General features: G+C 35.2%; 1 protein-coding gene and 1 long non-coding RNA gene across 9 annotated transcripts in view; one reads left to right on the top strand and one right to left on the bottom strand.

The window, feature by feature from the left end:
- Window positions 1–18,217, top strand: part of LOC124105147 (uncharacterized) — an 84,926-nt gene that overhangs the window by 12,016 nt on the left and 54,693 nt on the right. The gene's annotated exons all lie outside the window — the stretch shown is intronic.
- Window positions 1–18,217, bottom strand: part of Tank (TRAF family member associated NFKB activator) — a 78,881-nt gene that overhangs the window by 46,131 nt on the left and 14,533 nt on the right. For 7 of the 8 annotated variants that reach the window (XM_046462241.2, XM_046462242.2, XM_046462243.2 and 4 more), the window contains one exon: window positions 1,972–2,119. In XM_046462241.2, coding sequence (XP_046318197.1) covers window positions 1,972–2,070 — 99 coding nt within the window. In that variant the 5' untranslated portion in view covers window positions 2,071–2,119. Of the gene's footprint in view, window positions 1–1,971; window positions 2,120–9,852; window positions 10,137–18,217 lie in introns of those variants that run through there. The other variant, XM_046462244.2, reaches the window with a different exon arrangement.

The raw sequence follows: 18,217 nt of genomic DNA, 5'->3' as shown, positions 1-18,217 counted from the left end.
TGAGGAACCTTTATTTTATTTCATTTATTCATATGTGGTGCTGAGAATTGAACCCAGTGCCTCACACATGCTAGGCAAGCGGTCTACCACTGAGCCACAACCCCAGCCCCATCTTCTTCTTCTTTTTTTAAATGAGTGAACCAATGTAAGAGTCCCTACTTTCAACAGCCAGTGCATGCACAGTTTAACATGGTAGGCCTGAGGTTGTCCTCTACCCTCTTTTTGAAGAACTGGGGATTTTTGCAGAACACAGGACTTTGCAAGTGCTCTTCCACTAAACTACTTCTTGCACCCTTTTTATTTTGAGAGAGGGTCTTGCTAAATTGCCTAGATTGGCCTCAAACTTGTAATCTTCCTGTCTCAGCTTCCTGAGTGGCTGGGATTACTATCATGCTCAGCTTCAGGATGTTATCTTCAAAAAGTTGTATTTTGTAAGGTTGACCCTTGAATGGCATTGAGAACTTGAATTTTGAAAACATTTCCTAAGTGATAAGACTGTGACTATTGTGCCAGCCTAGTTCAACGTACGATGAAATTTGTGGTGAACACATACTTTTCTTTTGAATTTTGGATTTTGGCTGATACAGGGTATCTATGTGACTAGCTCTCAATTAAAAAACAAAACCTCTGAACTCTGAATCTCAAATGGAGTTTCTTATGCTTTATAAACATAAAAGAATCTGTAAAGCTGGAGGGAAAGTACATAGAAAGACTGACATGACTTCCTTTAGACTCCTCCTGATGTCTTTTTCCATGAATGATCTGGAGATATATCTTTACCATGTCACTGTAGTAGATCTTAAGCTATGAGTATGACTAGACGCTGTGTACTGTGAGTTCTTCTACTGAATTATAAAATGTGTGAATGGAACTGGGGACCTCTGAAATACAACTAAGTAAAGACACTAAACAAGGAAACAATCCTCCCATTATCATTTCATAAGTGTATGTTAATACAATTCTGATCTTTAATAAGACAGAAACATGGAACATAATGTCAGATTAGAGGACAGAATTTTAAGTGGAATACATTTAGCATTACAAAAAGTTCATTACATTATTCTTATTTTTCTCATTTTGCTACTGATTGGTGAAAACCTCATGATAGATCAATGACATACATGTGCTTAGGAACTACTAGCTTAAATAATTTTTGTCTTCCAAATTACTTTATTTTGATGCTGAAAGTACTAAACAGAAATGCTATGTGTACAGCAATAATTTAAAGCTTGAAACTTTTAATAAAACAGGAAAGATTTCACTGAAATAGTCTATTTTAACTGTCATAAAGAATGAAAGATTTTTTTTATAAATGACTAACAAATTAAGTTCCAGGATATTTTAAGATTTTCAATCTTCCTGTCATCCAAATAACAAGGTAAAAGAAAAAATCAAAAAACAAAACTAGCTGAGAGACGGTGATACTTTTAACTTCCAATCTGTCATAAAATTGTTTTTACATTTATTTACTCATATACAAAAATAAGCACTGATATTTAAAAATTATATATGGAAACCATTTTTTCTCTTTCCTAAACACAATCATCTTAATACAAACCCATCAAATCAACTCATATCACAGGTCACAATAACTTTTTTTGATGTTTATTTTTTATTTTTTTAAGTTTTTTTTCAAATATTTATTTTTTAGTTGTAGTTAGACACAATATCTTTATTTTATTTATTTTTATGTGGTGCTTAGGATTGAACCCAGGGTCTCACATGTGATAGGCAAGTGCTCTACTGCTGAGCCACAACCCCAGCCCCCACAATAATTTTTTAAAAAGGCAACAAAAAATCTCAAATTAATGTCATCAATTAATATATCCCTATGTTTCAGTAATTATAGTTTTCCAGTTTCTAAAAATATAATATTTTTTCAGGTGCAAAAGACTTTCAAATTTCATTTACTGGGATTAACAACTTTCTCAAAACCAGAACCAAACAACTTTCAAAATCAGAACCACACACCTTTTGCTGCAGTTCCTTTAATGCAGAATCTCTATCCATGCATGCCTGTCGGAAGGCTTCATATGCTTTATTGAGCTGTTCGCCAATGTTTTTATCCATTCCCTCTTGTCCTGTAGCATCACTATAAAGGATGGAATAAATGGCAAGTCTGGAAAATAATTGGGATAATTTAGATAGTTATTAAGTTACACAAATATCATTATAGAAATGTATCTTAAAAGACGAGTCTTTCCTAGTTTAACATAAACCAAATGCTATAAAGGTTTATAAAAAATGAAAGTTTCATCTAAAATCCTGACCAGAAATATAAAATCTTTTTAAGTTTTAAATATTATTTACTAATGTTGCAGTTTATAAAGTTCTAGTTCATAAAAATGCTACTTTGAGAATAATAATCTACAAATGTAATATGTAAATATGTAGAGATAAAAGGGACATTTTTTAAATTAATATTTTACTATAGAAATGTACAATAGGATAAGCAATGCAGGAAGGGATTTCTTTTCACTAAATGGACAGTTACGCCCACTTACAAGGTGAATTCTGGCTACACTGAAATTAGAGCAAAATTAAATAGATAATAAATGTTTGTGGATGGAGTTCACACTGTTGTTATCACAGAGCAATTAAAATGTGTGAAAATGCTCTTATTTTAGCACAAAATCTAGGGAGAGCTGCTGTTGAATTGTACATTAAAAAATAAAAATCACATCTCTTTTGTCCTACCCCCATTACCTATTAGTTTTCCAACTTCCCTGCTGTTTCTGAACACAGGTAATTTGCTCAAAGGAGGTAATTTGGTTTTATCATTTCAGTTTGCATAATATCTCTAATCACATTCCTTGGCTCTGCGTAGAGAGTTATCTACTGATTCTTCCTGTCCAGCCTTAAAAATCACAACACAGGACTTTTGTCTTAACCATCTAAAAGCCACAGAATAGACAAAGTACTCTACTGGTTATGGAGGGTAGCAAATTATTTTGCCCTTTGGGAAATATTTTATATTCAAGTCTCTAATCTGTCACAACATTTTTCATTTCATATGTGGGCACACATATTTTAAAAAATTTTAGTATTTTCATTTGAGATATAATTCAGATAAAATAAAACCCACTATTTTCAAGCAAGCACTTCAGTACTTTTTAATATATTTACTATGTTGTACAACTATCACCATTATCTAATTTCAGAATTTTCATCACCCCCAAAAGAAAATCTGAACCTATTAAAATTTGTACCAATTCTCCTCCTCTCCTCCCATCTCCTAGCAACTACTAATCTGTTTTTGTCTCTATGGATTTGCCTGTTTTTGACATTTCATATAAATGGAATCATATACTACATGGCCTTTATGTATGGCGTCTTTCACATAAGATATTATTTCTGAGGTTCATTCATATCGTAGCATGTAACAGTATTCAATCCTTTATGTGGCTGAATAATATTCCATTGTATGGATATACAACATTTTGTTTATCCATTCCTCAGTTGATGGACATTTGAGTTGCTTTTTCCTTTTGGCTATTATAAATAAAGTTACTATGAACATTTGTGTACACATTTTTGTGTGAACATATGTTTTCAATTCTCTCAGATATATGCCTAGGAGTAGAACTACTGGGTCAGATGGTAATTCTATGTTTAACTTTTTGAGGGACTGCCAAACTGTTTCCATAGTAGCTATACCATTTTACATATCCACTAGTGATGCACAACAGTTCCAATTTCTCCACATCCTCGCCAACATTTCTTATAGTCCATTTTAAAAATCACAGCTGTCCTAGTGGGTGTGAGTGAAGTGGTACCAAATTGTGGTTTTGATTTACATTTCCCTAATGACTAATGATGTCAAGCATCTTTCTATGTGCTAGTTGGTCATTTATGTATCTTTGAGAAATGTCTATTCAAATCCTGTACCCATTTTTTAAACCAAGTTGTCTTTTTATTGTTAAGGAGTAAGAGTTCTTTATATCTTCTAGAAACTAGGTTCTTATTTGATATAACTTACAAGTATTTTCTCCCATTTTATAGATGTATTATTTTCACTTTTTTTCTATCCTTTTCTTTCTTTCTTTTTCTTTTTTTTTTTTGTGGTGCTGAGGATCAAATAATTCAAATTCAGGGCCTCACATGTTAGGCAAGTGATCCTCCATTGACCTATACCTCCAGTCCTCTTTCATTTCTTTTAAATATTCAAATGTGTTCATGGGATGGTTTCCCATCTTGATTCAGGGTGCTTTTAGAGTTGCATCCTGCTGAAGAAACATCCTTCTGCAAGCCCTGTTTCTCCTCTGTAGGTTGGCAGAAGAGAGTGGAGCAACCAACACACAAAACTACCATTTGTGCTTCGCTAAAGACTGATGATTTTATAGCATCCTGGGCATTTCAGATCTGAGGCAGGAATTGGGGCTTGGCACCAGGTATTTCCTCTCTTTTTCTTCTAGAGCAGGAAAAAAAGGAGTTCGTTTGTAAAGAGAGGCATGTTCTCATGGGGAGTTCTTCACTGTTGGACAAAGCTCTTTTAACATTTTTGATACTATTCTTTAACATACATTTTAAATTTTGAGGAAGTCCAATTTACCTATATTTTTCTTTGGTTGCTTATACTCTTTTGCTGCCATTTCTAAGGAACTGTTGCTTAACCCAAGGTCATGCAGACTTTCACATAAGTTTCCTTTAAGAGTTTTATAATCTTAGTATTTATATTAGGTCTTAGTTCCACATTGAATTAATTTTTCATATGAATGAGGTAGGGTCCAGATTCATTCCTTTGAATGAGGCTATCCAGGTGATCTGGAACCCTTTGTTGAAAGGGTTATTTTTTTTCTCCTCTGAAAGGTCTTGGCACTCTTGTCAAAACCTAACTGACCATAAATCAAAAACTTTTTTCTCTTTGTTTTTTATGCTAGAGGTTGAACCCAGGCCCCTGCATATGCAAAGTACATGGTCTACCATTGAACTACAACCTCAGCCCCTACAATGCTGTTTTAAAGACTGGCTACAAGTAACATTTCAATCATAGCAAAGTCTTTCATTTTAAGATACTAAATGTGCATCTAACTTGTCTACCAGGCTTAATGAAAAAATAATAATTTCAAGTTATAGGTATCACTTTGTCATGACTTTCTGAAGAAGTGAAGGAATAATAATTCTTTAGTCATTCCACTGGGAAGATGGTTCCCACAGCTACCTCTGATAAATGAAAAAGACAAAATCTTTTTAAGATAATTAACATGGCTAGAAATTCTGCTTAGCCAAAGACTCAATGGAAACATAAGCAATTACCAGTAATACAAAGTGTCACTTTGAGTATTTTATTTACTTTCTCATTAAAAAAAAAGGTATTTAAGGTAATTTACAAAAAATATAAGAGGTTAAAAATAAGTATGCAAGGCGGGAAAGAAAACTGAACTACAGGTAGTAACAGGGACTGAAATATACCAAAATATGTTAATATAAAAATTAGAGGTTTGAAGTGGCTAGATTATCTATCATCTTAAAAAGCTATATATGTCATGGCAAAAGATCTATAAACCATACCTGGGTTTTAAAATCTGTGATGAATTAAAGATTGGGACTCCATCTAATTTCATACTTTATTCTATTACTAACTGACCCTTAGTTAAGGTTCACTAAATCTTCTGTGACCCAAGTTTCTTTCTCTCCAGTACAAAAAAAAGATGTTTGGACTTGATTTTTAAGGAATTTCCTTGTTATATAGTTCTTCCTTCAGTCTGTGAGTTAAAAATGCATGTCTGTTCCATCAAGAAGGTGCATTCTTTTTAAAAATGTAAATGCTGCATTAAATATAGCCGCATCATATGCAAGCAAATCATGTGGAATCTTCACTTCAGGTCCTTGAATTAGATCACACAAATGTCACTAAGAGGAGCTGCTGAGTAAATTCCACATGGATGCATACTATTTCCTGAAATAAGAATGTATACTGAGGAAATTTCAGTTCATACAAATAAATAAATGATAAATTTAATTTCTATTTCACAATTGAAAAAAAAAGGTGTTAGATCAATGATACTGACCAGTAAAAAAGGAGACTCTGGGACCTAGCTAATTAAATTGGCCAAATTTCAAATATTAACACCCTGATCTTTAAAGCCACTTGTTCATTTATTTTTAAAAAACATTTGTTAGTGTAGAATTAATTTCAAAATGAAAGCAATTACATTTCAATTACATTTTGGTATATTTTCTGCAAAATCTGCCTGGCTCCAGGGCAAAGTTATTTTTATTGATAATATACATGCTCAAATCCAAATCTCATGGCTAGTCTCTTTCCCCAACCCCAGGAAGCTGAAGCTAGAGAAATCTCTTGGAAATACTCTACTTAGTGTTTTACTTCATTTCTTGGTTTGGTTTGGTTTCCTTTTTTACTACATGGGAAAAGATTAAAACACTCTTGACATTCCAGAAGGTAGCTGGGTTAGCTAAATGCACCTCCCACTCCAGCCCCCTGGCCCACCCTCTGCAATTCTCCTGAAGCTTGGATACTCATTTACCCACTCATCTTTTCCCCTCTAGCAAGTTACTTCTTTTCCCACCCAAAGACCAGGTGGTTTGAGCAAGAAAGCAGAGCAGAGGGCATCGGATTCCCATTCCAGCTTTCCAGCTAAAGGGAGTGCCTGCTCAGGGACAAGAACCAAGAAAACCCCTAGCAACAAGCCACTTCCTTTAAGAATGGGAACAAAAAGCAGAGTAGAAAGAGTTGAAAAACTTGCAGTTTGGCCTGAAAAGGAGCACATTTGAAACTGAGGCCAGAAAAGTGCAACTGTTGAAGAGATTAGTGCCATTAAAGAAAAACCACATACTTTGCACAGAAACAATGAAAAAGATGACTTGAAGGCACCTCAGGAATCTTACCAAGACTCCACTCACTGAAGGTTCAGGGGTATAAAAAAGTGTAAACTTGTTTGAAAGACTCTGAAGATAGCACAGGGGTACCCTATTCCCACAGGGCTATGTAAGAAGTTGTTTCCCTAGGATTTAGTGCTCAGCTTCTCAGGCACTCAAAGGTCACTGCAGCTGTCGTCCAAATGGTCCTGGTTTCTGCTCCTACTGGTAGCAGATCTTGGTGTCATCCACATTGTGCTGGTTGAGCAGGAATGAAAAAATGCTGGGGTTAGGGAGTCATGGAGGTTTCTACTGAGATTTCAAAGGAAGGCCTGTAAGGACAGACAATGTATATAGCAGGGCCAGAATCCATGTGGGCAGCCTTTGGGAGGGTGACATGTGAAGCTGTGAAAGTGAAACTGAAGCTGCAATGGAGATCCCAAGAAGTTGGAGATGCCAGGAACAATTGCCAAGGAAAGTGGCAGGCAGCAAGCAGAGCCAGCCCAAGAAAGAGGCCACGTGGCTGGCAACCAAGAAGGCATAGGGCCCTTTGGGTCCCACATCTCATTACCACATGCTCCAGATGTCAAATGTAGACCCACAGAACATAATGTTTGCCTTGGTAGGTTTCTATCTTATTTTGGTCCCATTCCTTCTATGACTATTCTTTCCTTTTAGAATGGGACTATTTACTCTGTGCCATTTTATATTGGGTGTATATAACTGCTTTTGATTTTTGCAGGGGCTCATAGCTAAGTGCTTTCCTGCAGTCTTGCAGAAGACTTTGGACTTGGACTTTTGAGCAAAGCTGGCCTGTTAAGAACTGTGAGTTCCTGGATATGGACTGAAAGCATTCTGCATTGTGAGATGGATATAAGCCCACAAAAGGAGCTATACTTTTGTAGGTAGAATGAAAAAAGTGAAGGCTTTAAATTCAGATCCTAGATCTGTAATTTTCTAGCCATTTATTTAACTTCACTGAGCATTAGTTTTCATATTAGTCATCTCATAGTCTGCAGAGTTTAAATGAATCAGGTATGAAGAATATGGTATTTGTTCCACAATATTCATTCTCCTTGGCTTTTTATAATTATTATTTTTTTTTAATTTGGCAGTGCTAGAGATTGAACCCAGGGTCTTGCTCATGCGGTCAGTGCTCTACCGCTGAGCTACATCCCCAGTCCTCCCTTCTGCTCTTTACGTACAAATACTGATTATTTTTAGCTGGTATGGTCATGTGGCTATATTCTGAAACTGGCAAATGAATGTAACTTCCAAAACAAGCTCTCCCTTTCACCTTTTTAATTTCTCAGCTGGATGGAATTTTGTAGTGGTAAGTCACCTGTATTACCCTGGTGAGGGCAACATTTCAGGGATGATGAAACTGGGTTCTTGAATTTTATGGAGCTGCCTGATGAGCTCTGGACATCTTATAGTTTGAATTGATATATAAAATAAAACAAAACAAAACAAATCCTCAACAAGGTCTTTCTTTTAGAAACCCATGAAAAGTGGTGTTCTAAAAGAGGAGAAGGTCTGTATCCTGGCTGATTCACTGCTGAACACATAGTAGCACTGCTTTTCTCCCGGGGTGTTATGCTTTGAATGTGAGGTGTCCCCCCAATGCTCACGTGTGAGACAACACAAGAAGGGTTGGAGGAGAAATGATTGGGTTATAGCCTTAACGAAATCAGTTAATTAATCCCTGATGGGATTAACTGAATGGTAGCTGGAGGCAAGTGGGGTGTAGCTGAAGGAAGTGGTTCATTGGGGACATGGCTATGGGATATATATTTTGTATCTGCAAAGGGGAGATCTCTCTCTCTCTCTCTCTCTGCTTTCTGATCATCATATGAGCCGGTTCCCTCCGCCACACTCTTCTGCCATAATGTTTTGCCTCACCTTGAGCCCTGAGGAATGGAGCCTGCTGTCTATAGATTGAGACTCTTGAAACCATAAGCCCCTAGATAAACTTTTCCTCTACAGTTGTGCTGGTCAAGTCATCTTGTCACAGCAGCGAAAAAGCTGACTAAAACACTGTGAAAGAGACAAATAGTCACAGTCTTTTCCCTAATTAATCAAATAGGTGGGAATGTTATCTAATGCTCTGGTCTGTTAACCTTTATACACTGCTAAACAAGGAAATAAGGAAAAATAAGTCTTGTCAAGGTGTTTGTGGGATTTCTCTTCTACACTACCAACCTTATGACAATAAAGTCGTGTTAACTAGTGAGTTCTCAAGAGTAGAAGTGTTTGTATTTATCTTCTAGTCTTGACCAGAAAAGTAAAAAAAAAAAAAAAATTTTCAGTAATCTTAGAAAAGTCCCCCAAAACACACACACACACACAAAAAAAATAAATAAATAAATAAAAAAATAAGAGCTGTCACAGGCTGCAAGAGATTAATAAAAGACAAGGCTGTTTTTGAAACAGTAGTTAAAGTCTTATAAGTTAGCAAATTAGCTGCCTCTCCAGTGTTCCTGAGTCATTTACTGTATCAAAAACAATATCATGAAGGAACAGAATCTGAGAGAGTTCGTCTATAAAAAGAGAGTGACATATCAGTAGACAGAGGTTCTTTTTGCAAAAGGCCTATTTTCTCTTTAAAGCACAATTTTAAATTACTGGGCAGTCAAGAATATTACCACTGATAAAGAGGAACAAGCAAAAGCCTCATAATTATAAAGCTGTATGTACTCTTTGCTCTTGACCACTGGCACAGCTCTTCATATCTCTGCTTTTAATTTCCCTGAGGACACCTAGAGGCTGTTGGACAAATGTTTGCAAGTCACAACTTGTTTTATTAGAAGTAATTGTGAAAACTCCAATGGACAATAAATAAGGTTGCAGAGATTTCAAGATCTCTACTTCTAGTCATTCCCAAGATGTTTAGGATGTGACTTTAAAGGTTATTTTAAAACTAGATCTAATATTTTAATACTGTGCAATCTACTCTCTCATTGTCTTAAATATTCCTGAAATAAGGAACCCAGAATCCCTAGTAGCCTAACAAGCAACCTTTTAAATATTCACCTGTGCCAGAAATACCCAACTTTCCACTCTTTGTAGGGCCATGCCAGTTTTTCTTAAGCACGAAGACTCAAATCTAGTAAATTCAACCATTTGCTATGTCATCCTGTGGGGACACAAGAGTTGATTAAAACGATTGATATGCTGTTTTATTCCCTTTGTCTCTGGAAAAAAAAATCTAAAAACATGTTATAAAATAAATACTCAAAACTTAATTTTTAGTAGACTACATTTTGTGCATTGATTTCTATGATACAACTTACAGATTAGAGTCTAATTTAAAAAGCCTAGCCAACCAAAAGTAAAATCAGGTACATGCAGAATACATGTCCAGTTTAGACATGCTATGGGTGAAAATGAACAAGTCATTTACTTTTTCTGTGGACTCTAGTTCATCAACTCCAGTTTAGAATTTAGGGGGTAGAATCGTGCTACAGGATATTGGTTCCCAACTGTTCAATACATTGGAATCACCTGGGTTACACAACTATATTTAAAAAATAGATCAGCAAACCCTGTCTCAGACTTTTTTGGATAAAAATTGTGTGTGTGGGGACATCCAAGACATTTAAAATCATTGCCAAAGGTTGGGGAGGGTGCAGTCATAGTTGGGAAACTTCTGTAATACTATACAAACATGTACCAATAAAGAAAAATAGGCTTTCATAAAATGGCTTTTTTTTTATAGTGGTTTGGTTTTTTAATTATTCCAGAAGACTAGGATAGAATATGGAAATAAAAACAGCAGTTGCTAAGGTAGACCTTCTCTCTTTTCGGTACTTTGGCAGAGGGCCCAGGACAACAGCACTTTATTAATTTTGTTTCCATGAAATTCCCATAGTCATCAGTGTATATAATTTTTTTTTTTTTTTTTTTTTTTACTAATAATGATAGTCTAGTGGAAGAATTTGAGTGTGACCATAGCCCTTCTCCTACCAAGCAGCAATGATGTTTTCCTTATCAATAATTAATCATCCCAATTCTATTTAAATTCTCAAACTAATACAGAACTGAGAGAAGACATAGATCCCAATGGCATGCCCTCAATCCAAAGAGGCACAAAGCCACTGACCAGAACAATTTAAATCTTCTGTTTCAATAGCAAGTATCCTAAAAATGAAGAGAATGGTTCCCTACTTCCTCATGAGAAACAGGAGAGGAATGGTAGAAAGTGATGCCTAATTGCCAGGTGCTTTACATAAGCCCCCTCATATTTAATCTTCCCTCTACAGCAGCATAAGTGGTTTTTCTTTTACAGATGAGGAAACAGCACTTCAAAGGGTAAATAAGTTAACTAAGGTCCCAAAATTAGAAAATGCAAGAACCAGATAAATCCAGATCCCTCTGATGTGAAATCACAATCTTTATTAGATCTTGCCCTAGTTTTTTTTAAATTTGTTCTAAGTAGTTATACATGACAGTAGAATGTACTCTGACACATCTTACACAGAATAAAACTTCTCATTCTTCTGATTGTACATAATGTAGAATTACACTGATTCTATAACCATATATGCTCATAGGACCTAATTTAGTTTTTATTTTTATCAAACCTATAAATAGCTGTTTATATATATTTAATACTGGGGATTGGACCCAGGACACTCAACCACTGAGCCACATCCCCAGCCCTACTTTGTATTTTATTTAGAGACAGGGTCTCAGTGAGTTGCTCAGGGCCTCAGCAACTCTCGATCCTTCTGCCTCAGACTTCAGAGGTGCTGGGATCATAGGCGTGCACTGCACTTGGCTAAATAGCTGTATCTTAATGAGACAAATAGCTCTATAAGACTTAACAAAAACAATAGTCCTGTTTTTCCTTCCCCATTTCCTGCTGCACCTTAGCAAAAACTTCTTTTGGCTGATTCTTTTTGGAATTTATCTGTGTATCCCTAAATAATACGTAGCATTTCCACTACTGATTTTTCAGTTTTACTTGTCTTTTTACCATGCAAAATAAGAATTCAGTTGTCTCTAAACACCCGCTCCTTCCACTCTCCTCATTCTCCTAATAGCTATTTATCCTATTTTAATTAGATTAACATTCAGCTTTTACTGTACTTGCTTATTACTATGCATTGCTTAAGTCTATGGTTACTTTTCCTTTCCTGAAAACTGCCCCCTACCACATTTTTTATTTGCTTTACTTCCAATTATCAGTAATATAACTTCTCAGTATATTAAGACACTTCTGATATTCTATCAGTTTCGTCTTCTTTGATGAATCTCTCCTTGAATTTTCTGTTAAATCTAGATTGGTTGCTCTCTAAGTCTGATGGAAAGCATTGCTTAAGTCTATGGCTGCTTTTCCTTTCCTGAAAACTGCCCCCTACCACATTTTTTATTTGCTTTACTTCCAATTATCAGTAATATAACTTCTCAGTATATTAAGACACTTCTGATATTCTATCAGTTTCGTCTTCTTTGATGATTCTCTCCTTGAATTTTCTGTTAAATCTAGATTGGTTGCTCTCTAAGTCTGATGGAAAGCCCTCTAATCTTGGGACTTACTTTCATTTTGTATTTGGGAATTTCCTTTGCCCATCTCTCCCTCTAATCAAATCCCTCATTTTTAATATCCTAATTCTTCTCATATTACATTTTCATTTGATGGCCCAAATCTTCAGCAGCTTCCTAAGACAGAGTGTTAGGGAAGTAAAAAATTTTGAAACTTTGCATTAACTGAAAATATCTTTACCTTCAGACCTGACAATGTGACCAGAGAAAGAGTTCTAGGTTGGAAGTAATTTTTCCTCAGAATTTTGAAGGCTTTGCTATGCTGTCTTCTAGCTTCCATTTGTTTGTTTTTGGTGAAGCCCAGACCTATTTTGATTCCAGATATTGCACTTCACCTATCTTTCCCCCTTTAGAAACTAGTGGGCTCCTATCCACTTCCTGTCTTTGTCCAGTATATTCTGAAATTTACATCCATTGCAATGGGTGTTTGATGGGCCCTTTCAATATGAAAACTCATCCTTCATATCTTGGGAATTTTCTTGAAACACACACACACACACACGTACTTCCTTATTTTTGCATCTCTTTTCAGTACTCCTGTTATGTGGATACTAAATCATCTGATCTGGTACTCTTAACTCTCCCAATCTTTCCTACTTTTTAAAAAGAAATTCTCTCCTTATTTCATAAACACAGAGTCTTAAGTTCTGTTCCTTCTGAGTCAGTATTATTCTGCCAAATGACAGTCAACCAATCCTAGATAAGGAAAGTAAAAATCAAGGATAAGCATTGCTTCAGGAGCTCTACCAAATCTGGTGGTATAGGAGCCAAACAATGTTCCACCTCTAACAGTGCATTTCAACCAGAACAGCTGAACTTTGATCAGTTATATGTATTGGGAGCCCAAGTTTGTAGAAAATCACAGGCTTTAAAGAAAGGTTTCTACCATCTCTACCCCAGTATGATTTGTAATTCTTTAAGAAAGTCTATTTTTTTTTTTCTGTGGGCTGAGAGATCCTGTGGGTGATTTGGGAGGTGGGAAAGGCCCCTCTCCTGGGTTTTCCCCACTGCTAAGCCTATTCTACTTCTGGGTCAATGTTCTGCTAGGGTTCACACTTGTGGTGAGAGGTCAACTCAAATCTAAAGTAGTTTCAGGATGGGGAAAGGAAATCAACTTGAATAACTGCTACCCTTTCCACTCTTGTCTCAGAAAAGGCATCAGCCTTTCCCAACCTCTTGGGGTATGAATAATAAGAAAAAGTCACATTCTGTACCAGAAAAGTTGGCACGTTAGCAGTGGAAGAGATGAATGAATGAGAAACATTTTTTCTTAACTATATGTCTGCCTTCTCACTTGCCAAAATCATCAGGAGCAAAAAGCAGAGAATCAGTCAATAACATAGTACATATACATATATAATACATCCTCTACATTGGATGGTAAGACAGACCTTTAAAGACCCTTGAAAATATAAGTGTGTTTTTCTTACTTGAAGAAAGAAAATGGAAGAGAATGTCACCTCTAACATGTATTTATTATCATTTCCCACTTTAAGAGAGTTATATACCATGATTCCTCAAACAACAGTTTACCTTTCTATTTCTACTTTCCAGGCTATACACTTTGGTTATGAATAGACCCATAGCCCACTGCACTAAACGATATTCCAATTAGGCAGCTGCTATAATAAAATACTTAATTATCATAGATCTGGCAGTGTCACAATTTTTTTTTTTGTGTGTGTGTGTGTGGGAGGGTTGGTACCAAGGATTGAACCCAAGGGTCAAACATAACCCCTGAGTCACACCCTGACCCTTTTTATTTCTTATTTTGAGACAGGGCCTCACTAAGTTACTGAGGCTGGCCTCAGCCTCCTAAAATGCTGTGATTACAGGCATGAGCCACTATGTCCAGCCTGTGTTTTATATTTTTTCATAAGCTGGTTGGCTAAATTTATCAGGATAAACAAGATAAGACAATTCCACTGATCAAATGCAATACTACTGAACTGTATACTATATACCCAGTCAAGGTTTTCTATTTTTCTGAATGTTAGAACTTGGTGAAACTTTCTATTCTATCTTCCAAGAGATAAATGATTTCAGCATCAAAGACCTCACCCATGAGTCTTAATTTTGCCTCACTTCCTTGTTTCCATTGTATAGGTATGGGTTGCCAAACCATGGGGATGGCATTCTGAGAAATGTGTCATGAGGTGATTTTGTCATTGTATAAATATTATAGATTGCACTTCCACAAACCTAGATGGCATACCATCTAGGTTGAATGGTATAACCAAAGTAGCACAAGTGGTCCATCACTAACCAAAATTTCATATGGGCACGACTATACTTCTTTCTCTTAAGATGTTTATCAAATGTTACTGGTAGAAGTGCACAACTAAATAGTAAAACACCAGAAGGAAACTGGGCATGTGATGTTCTGTCCTTCTTATGTTAACATAAATGTGGCACTGCTTAGTTAGTTGTGCTCAGGCACATGAGTGATTTTTCTTTTGTGTGTGTGTGTGTGTGTGTGTGTGTGTAGTCAGGATTGAACCCAGGAGTTTTTACCAATGAGCTACATCCCCAGTCCTTTTTAAAAAACTTCAATTTTAAAAAATTCTTACTACGTGGCCAGCCACATGAGTGATCTTTAAGGGGAATCTTCCCCTATGAACAGGGGCCGTGAGATTGAAAAGAAAGGACATGCAACTTAAAATGGTGAATATTAATCTGTTTTCATAAATCATCTAAATCAGAGCTCTGTTTTTTATTGGTGAATGAAAAAACTAGAGAAAATTTGTATTCGGATAGAATGGAGGAACAGAACTATGTGGGAAAAAGAAGCAGACTCTTCTGACTCATAAGAGATTTTTGTCAGGAAGAAATAATGATTTTTAAAAGTTGAGAAACATCAATATCAAAGGAAAGGCATTTCTAATTTAGGGATACCAAATATATGTGCTCATGAAATTATATTACAGTAAATGCTATGGAATAAATTTATGGACACTAAAATCATTTTAAATATCCCACAATAACAGTTGATTGCTGTCTGGTTCCAATAAATTTTCTTCACATAATTTAAAAATATATCCTTTTGCTTGAAAGGATCTAAGTAACACTCCACAATATAATTACCTAATTATGTTTGTTCTGTTTCTCAATAGAAAAATTTTCCTATCATCCTACTGGAAATATTTTAAGAACTCATATCTTCAACTTACTAAGTAACCATTAAAAACGGAACTCATGTTTTCTTAGTCCACTGAACTTAAAGTAATTCCTTAATGACTAAAAAGTCAGACTTTGTTTTCACTGTTAACAATTTTCAGTAGACTGTTCTCACTTATAAAGAAGAAAATATTGGTGGTTAAGTAAAAGCTATTGCAGATTAGTCATAATCAAACTGTTTACTTTAATTACTTATTGCTGATAAGTACCATTATGTAGAGTTTATATCTGAAGGTAAAAGGAAGAAAAGTCAAGTTACTGTCCAGGATATTTTCCCATGAGACAATTACCATTATTTATCACCCCAAATTCTTTTCCTTTAAAAACAATCCTTTAAAAATATTTTTTCTTGTTTGCAAAAACAATGTGACAGTCAACACTACTGAACTATATACTTAAAAATGGTTATGGTTGGTAAATTCTATGTGTATCCTACCACAATTAAAAGAATTTATAGATTAGGGATTCAACTTATTTTCAGTTCCATGGATTGCATAAATTGCCTGAACAGCTGTCAAATACAGCATCTGGTTCAAAAAACTTTGCATGCTAACTGACCACCTACCTTCTTAAAGATAATTCATGATCTGGTTGAAAAGAGATTTTCATTACCTAAGTAATAGTCTCCTCTCTATATTTACTCATGATTCAAAATCATGGCAGCAAGCAGAGGAGACAGCAGGGGAGAAATGGCAGCCACAGCATAAACCCTATAAGAAATAGAAACTAAAACTTGACTTAGCATAATTGAACACAAATGAGTTAAATTACATAATAACGTATGTTTATAAAGTGTAGGAAAACAAACAAGGCAAAATGGCCAATAAGATCATGTACTGTATAAGAATAAAGAAGTTTTGTATCAAAGGCTATCATCTACCTTTGGATAACGGATATGATTTTAAAAACACACAATCTTTCTATGTTACAGGGCAAGCCCCTCCCCTCACCTGTCATGTCAGCTTGGCTATTACTTGTTACATTAATAGATCATAAAGTAAAATAAATATATAAGCATTCACATACTGCCTGCATCCTACTGAAAATAACCTGAGTGTTGTAAGTAGCTTTCATACTTCAGATACATATTGCTAAATTATACTACTTGCCTAAGTTCATATTCTTGAAAGTGACCAAAAAGTATATGGAATCATCATTTTAAAAAAGTTAATAATTCTACCAAATATTACTTAACAATGTTAATTATGTATTAAAAACGAGCTACTCATTGAGCAAAGAGGTGGGCTTTTATTAGATGGTTGGCTTGTATTCTTTAGAAGTCTCCTGCTCTGTGTACACACACCATACACATCCTAAACCATTCACTTCATATCAAAGAAATAAAGCAGGTTAAGCTTATGTATTTTCTTTTCTGCTTATTTTGAAATCACCTGTGGGATTTGGCTAGAGTAGAATGTAAGCATGGCTATTACTTTTTTTTTTTAAGTTGTAGATGGACGCAAGATCTTTATTTATTTATGAGGTGCTGAGGACCAAACCCAGTGCTTCACATTTGTGAGGCAAGTGCTCCACCATTGAGCTACAGCCCCAGCCCCATGGCTATTACTTTTAAAGCAAGAAATTTCCTGGCAAAATCAGGAAGCTAGTGACAACAAAGTGAAACTAATTGCATCCCAATTGTTTCACTCCTGATTTCTTTCATGGTATGAAAGAACTTGCCCATGTAGAAGCAGTACTCTTTCTTTTACTGTGTAACTGGAGAAGAGGAGAAAAAGAATAGTAATACATCTTACTTATCAGTCTCAGTCTACCTATAGCATTTTTTCTTGACAATTAAAAAAAAAAAGTTGTGTGTGTGGTTTTGACCAAGAGCAGTAAAACAGCTCTTTTCTCTTGACAGTATTGGTGTCTGACCTTTCCATTTACTTGGACTTACTCTAAGGAGTTTTTTGTTTAAGTTCTGGACCACTTTGCTGAATGCTGTTGATATCTTAAGAACAACATATTCCCAGATGCTGGTGGTTTCATGAATGAATACTTTTAGATCTTAAAAGAGGAGAGTTCTTGTGCTACTTAAAACTCCTTTAGAGCACAGTAAGGAAATTTTCCAAGTTCTTTTTAGGAAGCCAGCATTGCCTTAATTATTAAAATATGGCACAGGTAACACAGAAAAAGAAACTTAATAACTGATTTTAAATTAAAAATTACCAAAAGGATTCAGTATATGTTTAAATATTTTACTATGACCAGGTGTAAACTGGTTCAAAACTGAAAATATGCTAAATTATTCTAGCAAACTAAGAGGGCAAATAAGAAAAACACAGGTTATGATAGATGCCAAAAAGCCATTTTAAGAAATTCAACTTTAATTTGTGATTAAAAATATTTATTTAAGGAGTAATAAAGACATTGTCTTAATGCAATAAAAAATTTATACATCAAATGAGCACCCAACAACTATTATTTAAAACTGTTCTCAAAGTGCTAGCCAATGCAGACTCCCATGCCTGCCAAAAAATGATTTTGGCCATAATCCAAAATCTGTTCTCTGTAAAAATTCTAATAAACCAGAAATATTAAAGGAAAATTCCTTGATAAATAGTTATTAGAAATTAATAGTATATCTCATACTTAATGGTGATAGAATAAAATCACTAAACTAAGAAACAAGGTAAGGACAACCAGAATTTTTATTATTTATCACTGTTCTAGA

The sequence above is a fragment of the Marmota monax genome, unplaced genomic scaffold (assembly GCF_021218885.2).
Source record: "Marmota monax isolate L192 unplaced genomic scaffold, Marmota_monax_Labrador192_F-V1.1 WCK01_AAM20220418_F8-fsc00129, whole genome shotgun sequence".
Taxonomy (NCBI): domain Eukaryota; kingdom Metazoa; phylum Chordata; class Mammalia; order Rodentia; family Sciuridae; genus Marmota; species Marmota monax.
This window is presented reverse-complemented; position numbering and strand designations above follow the sequence as displayed.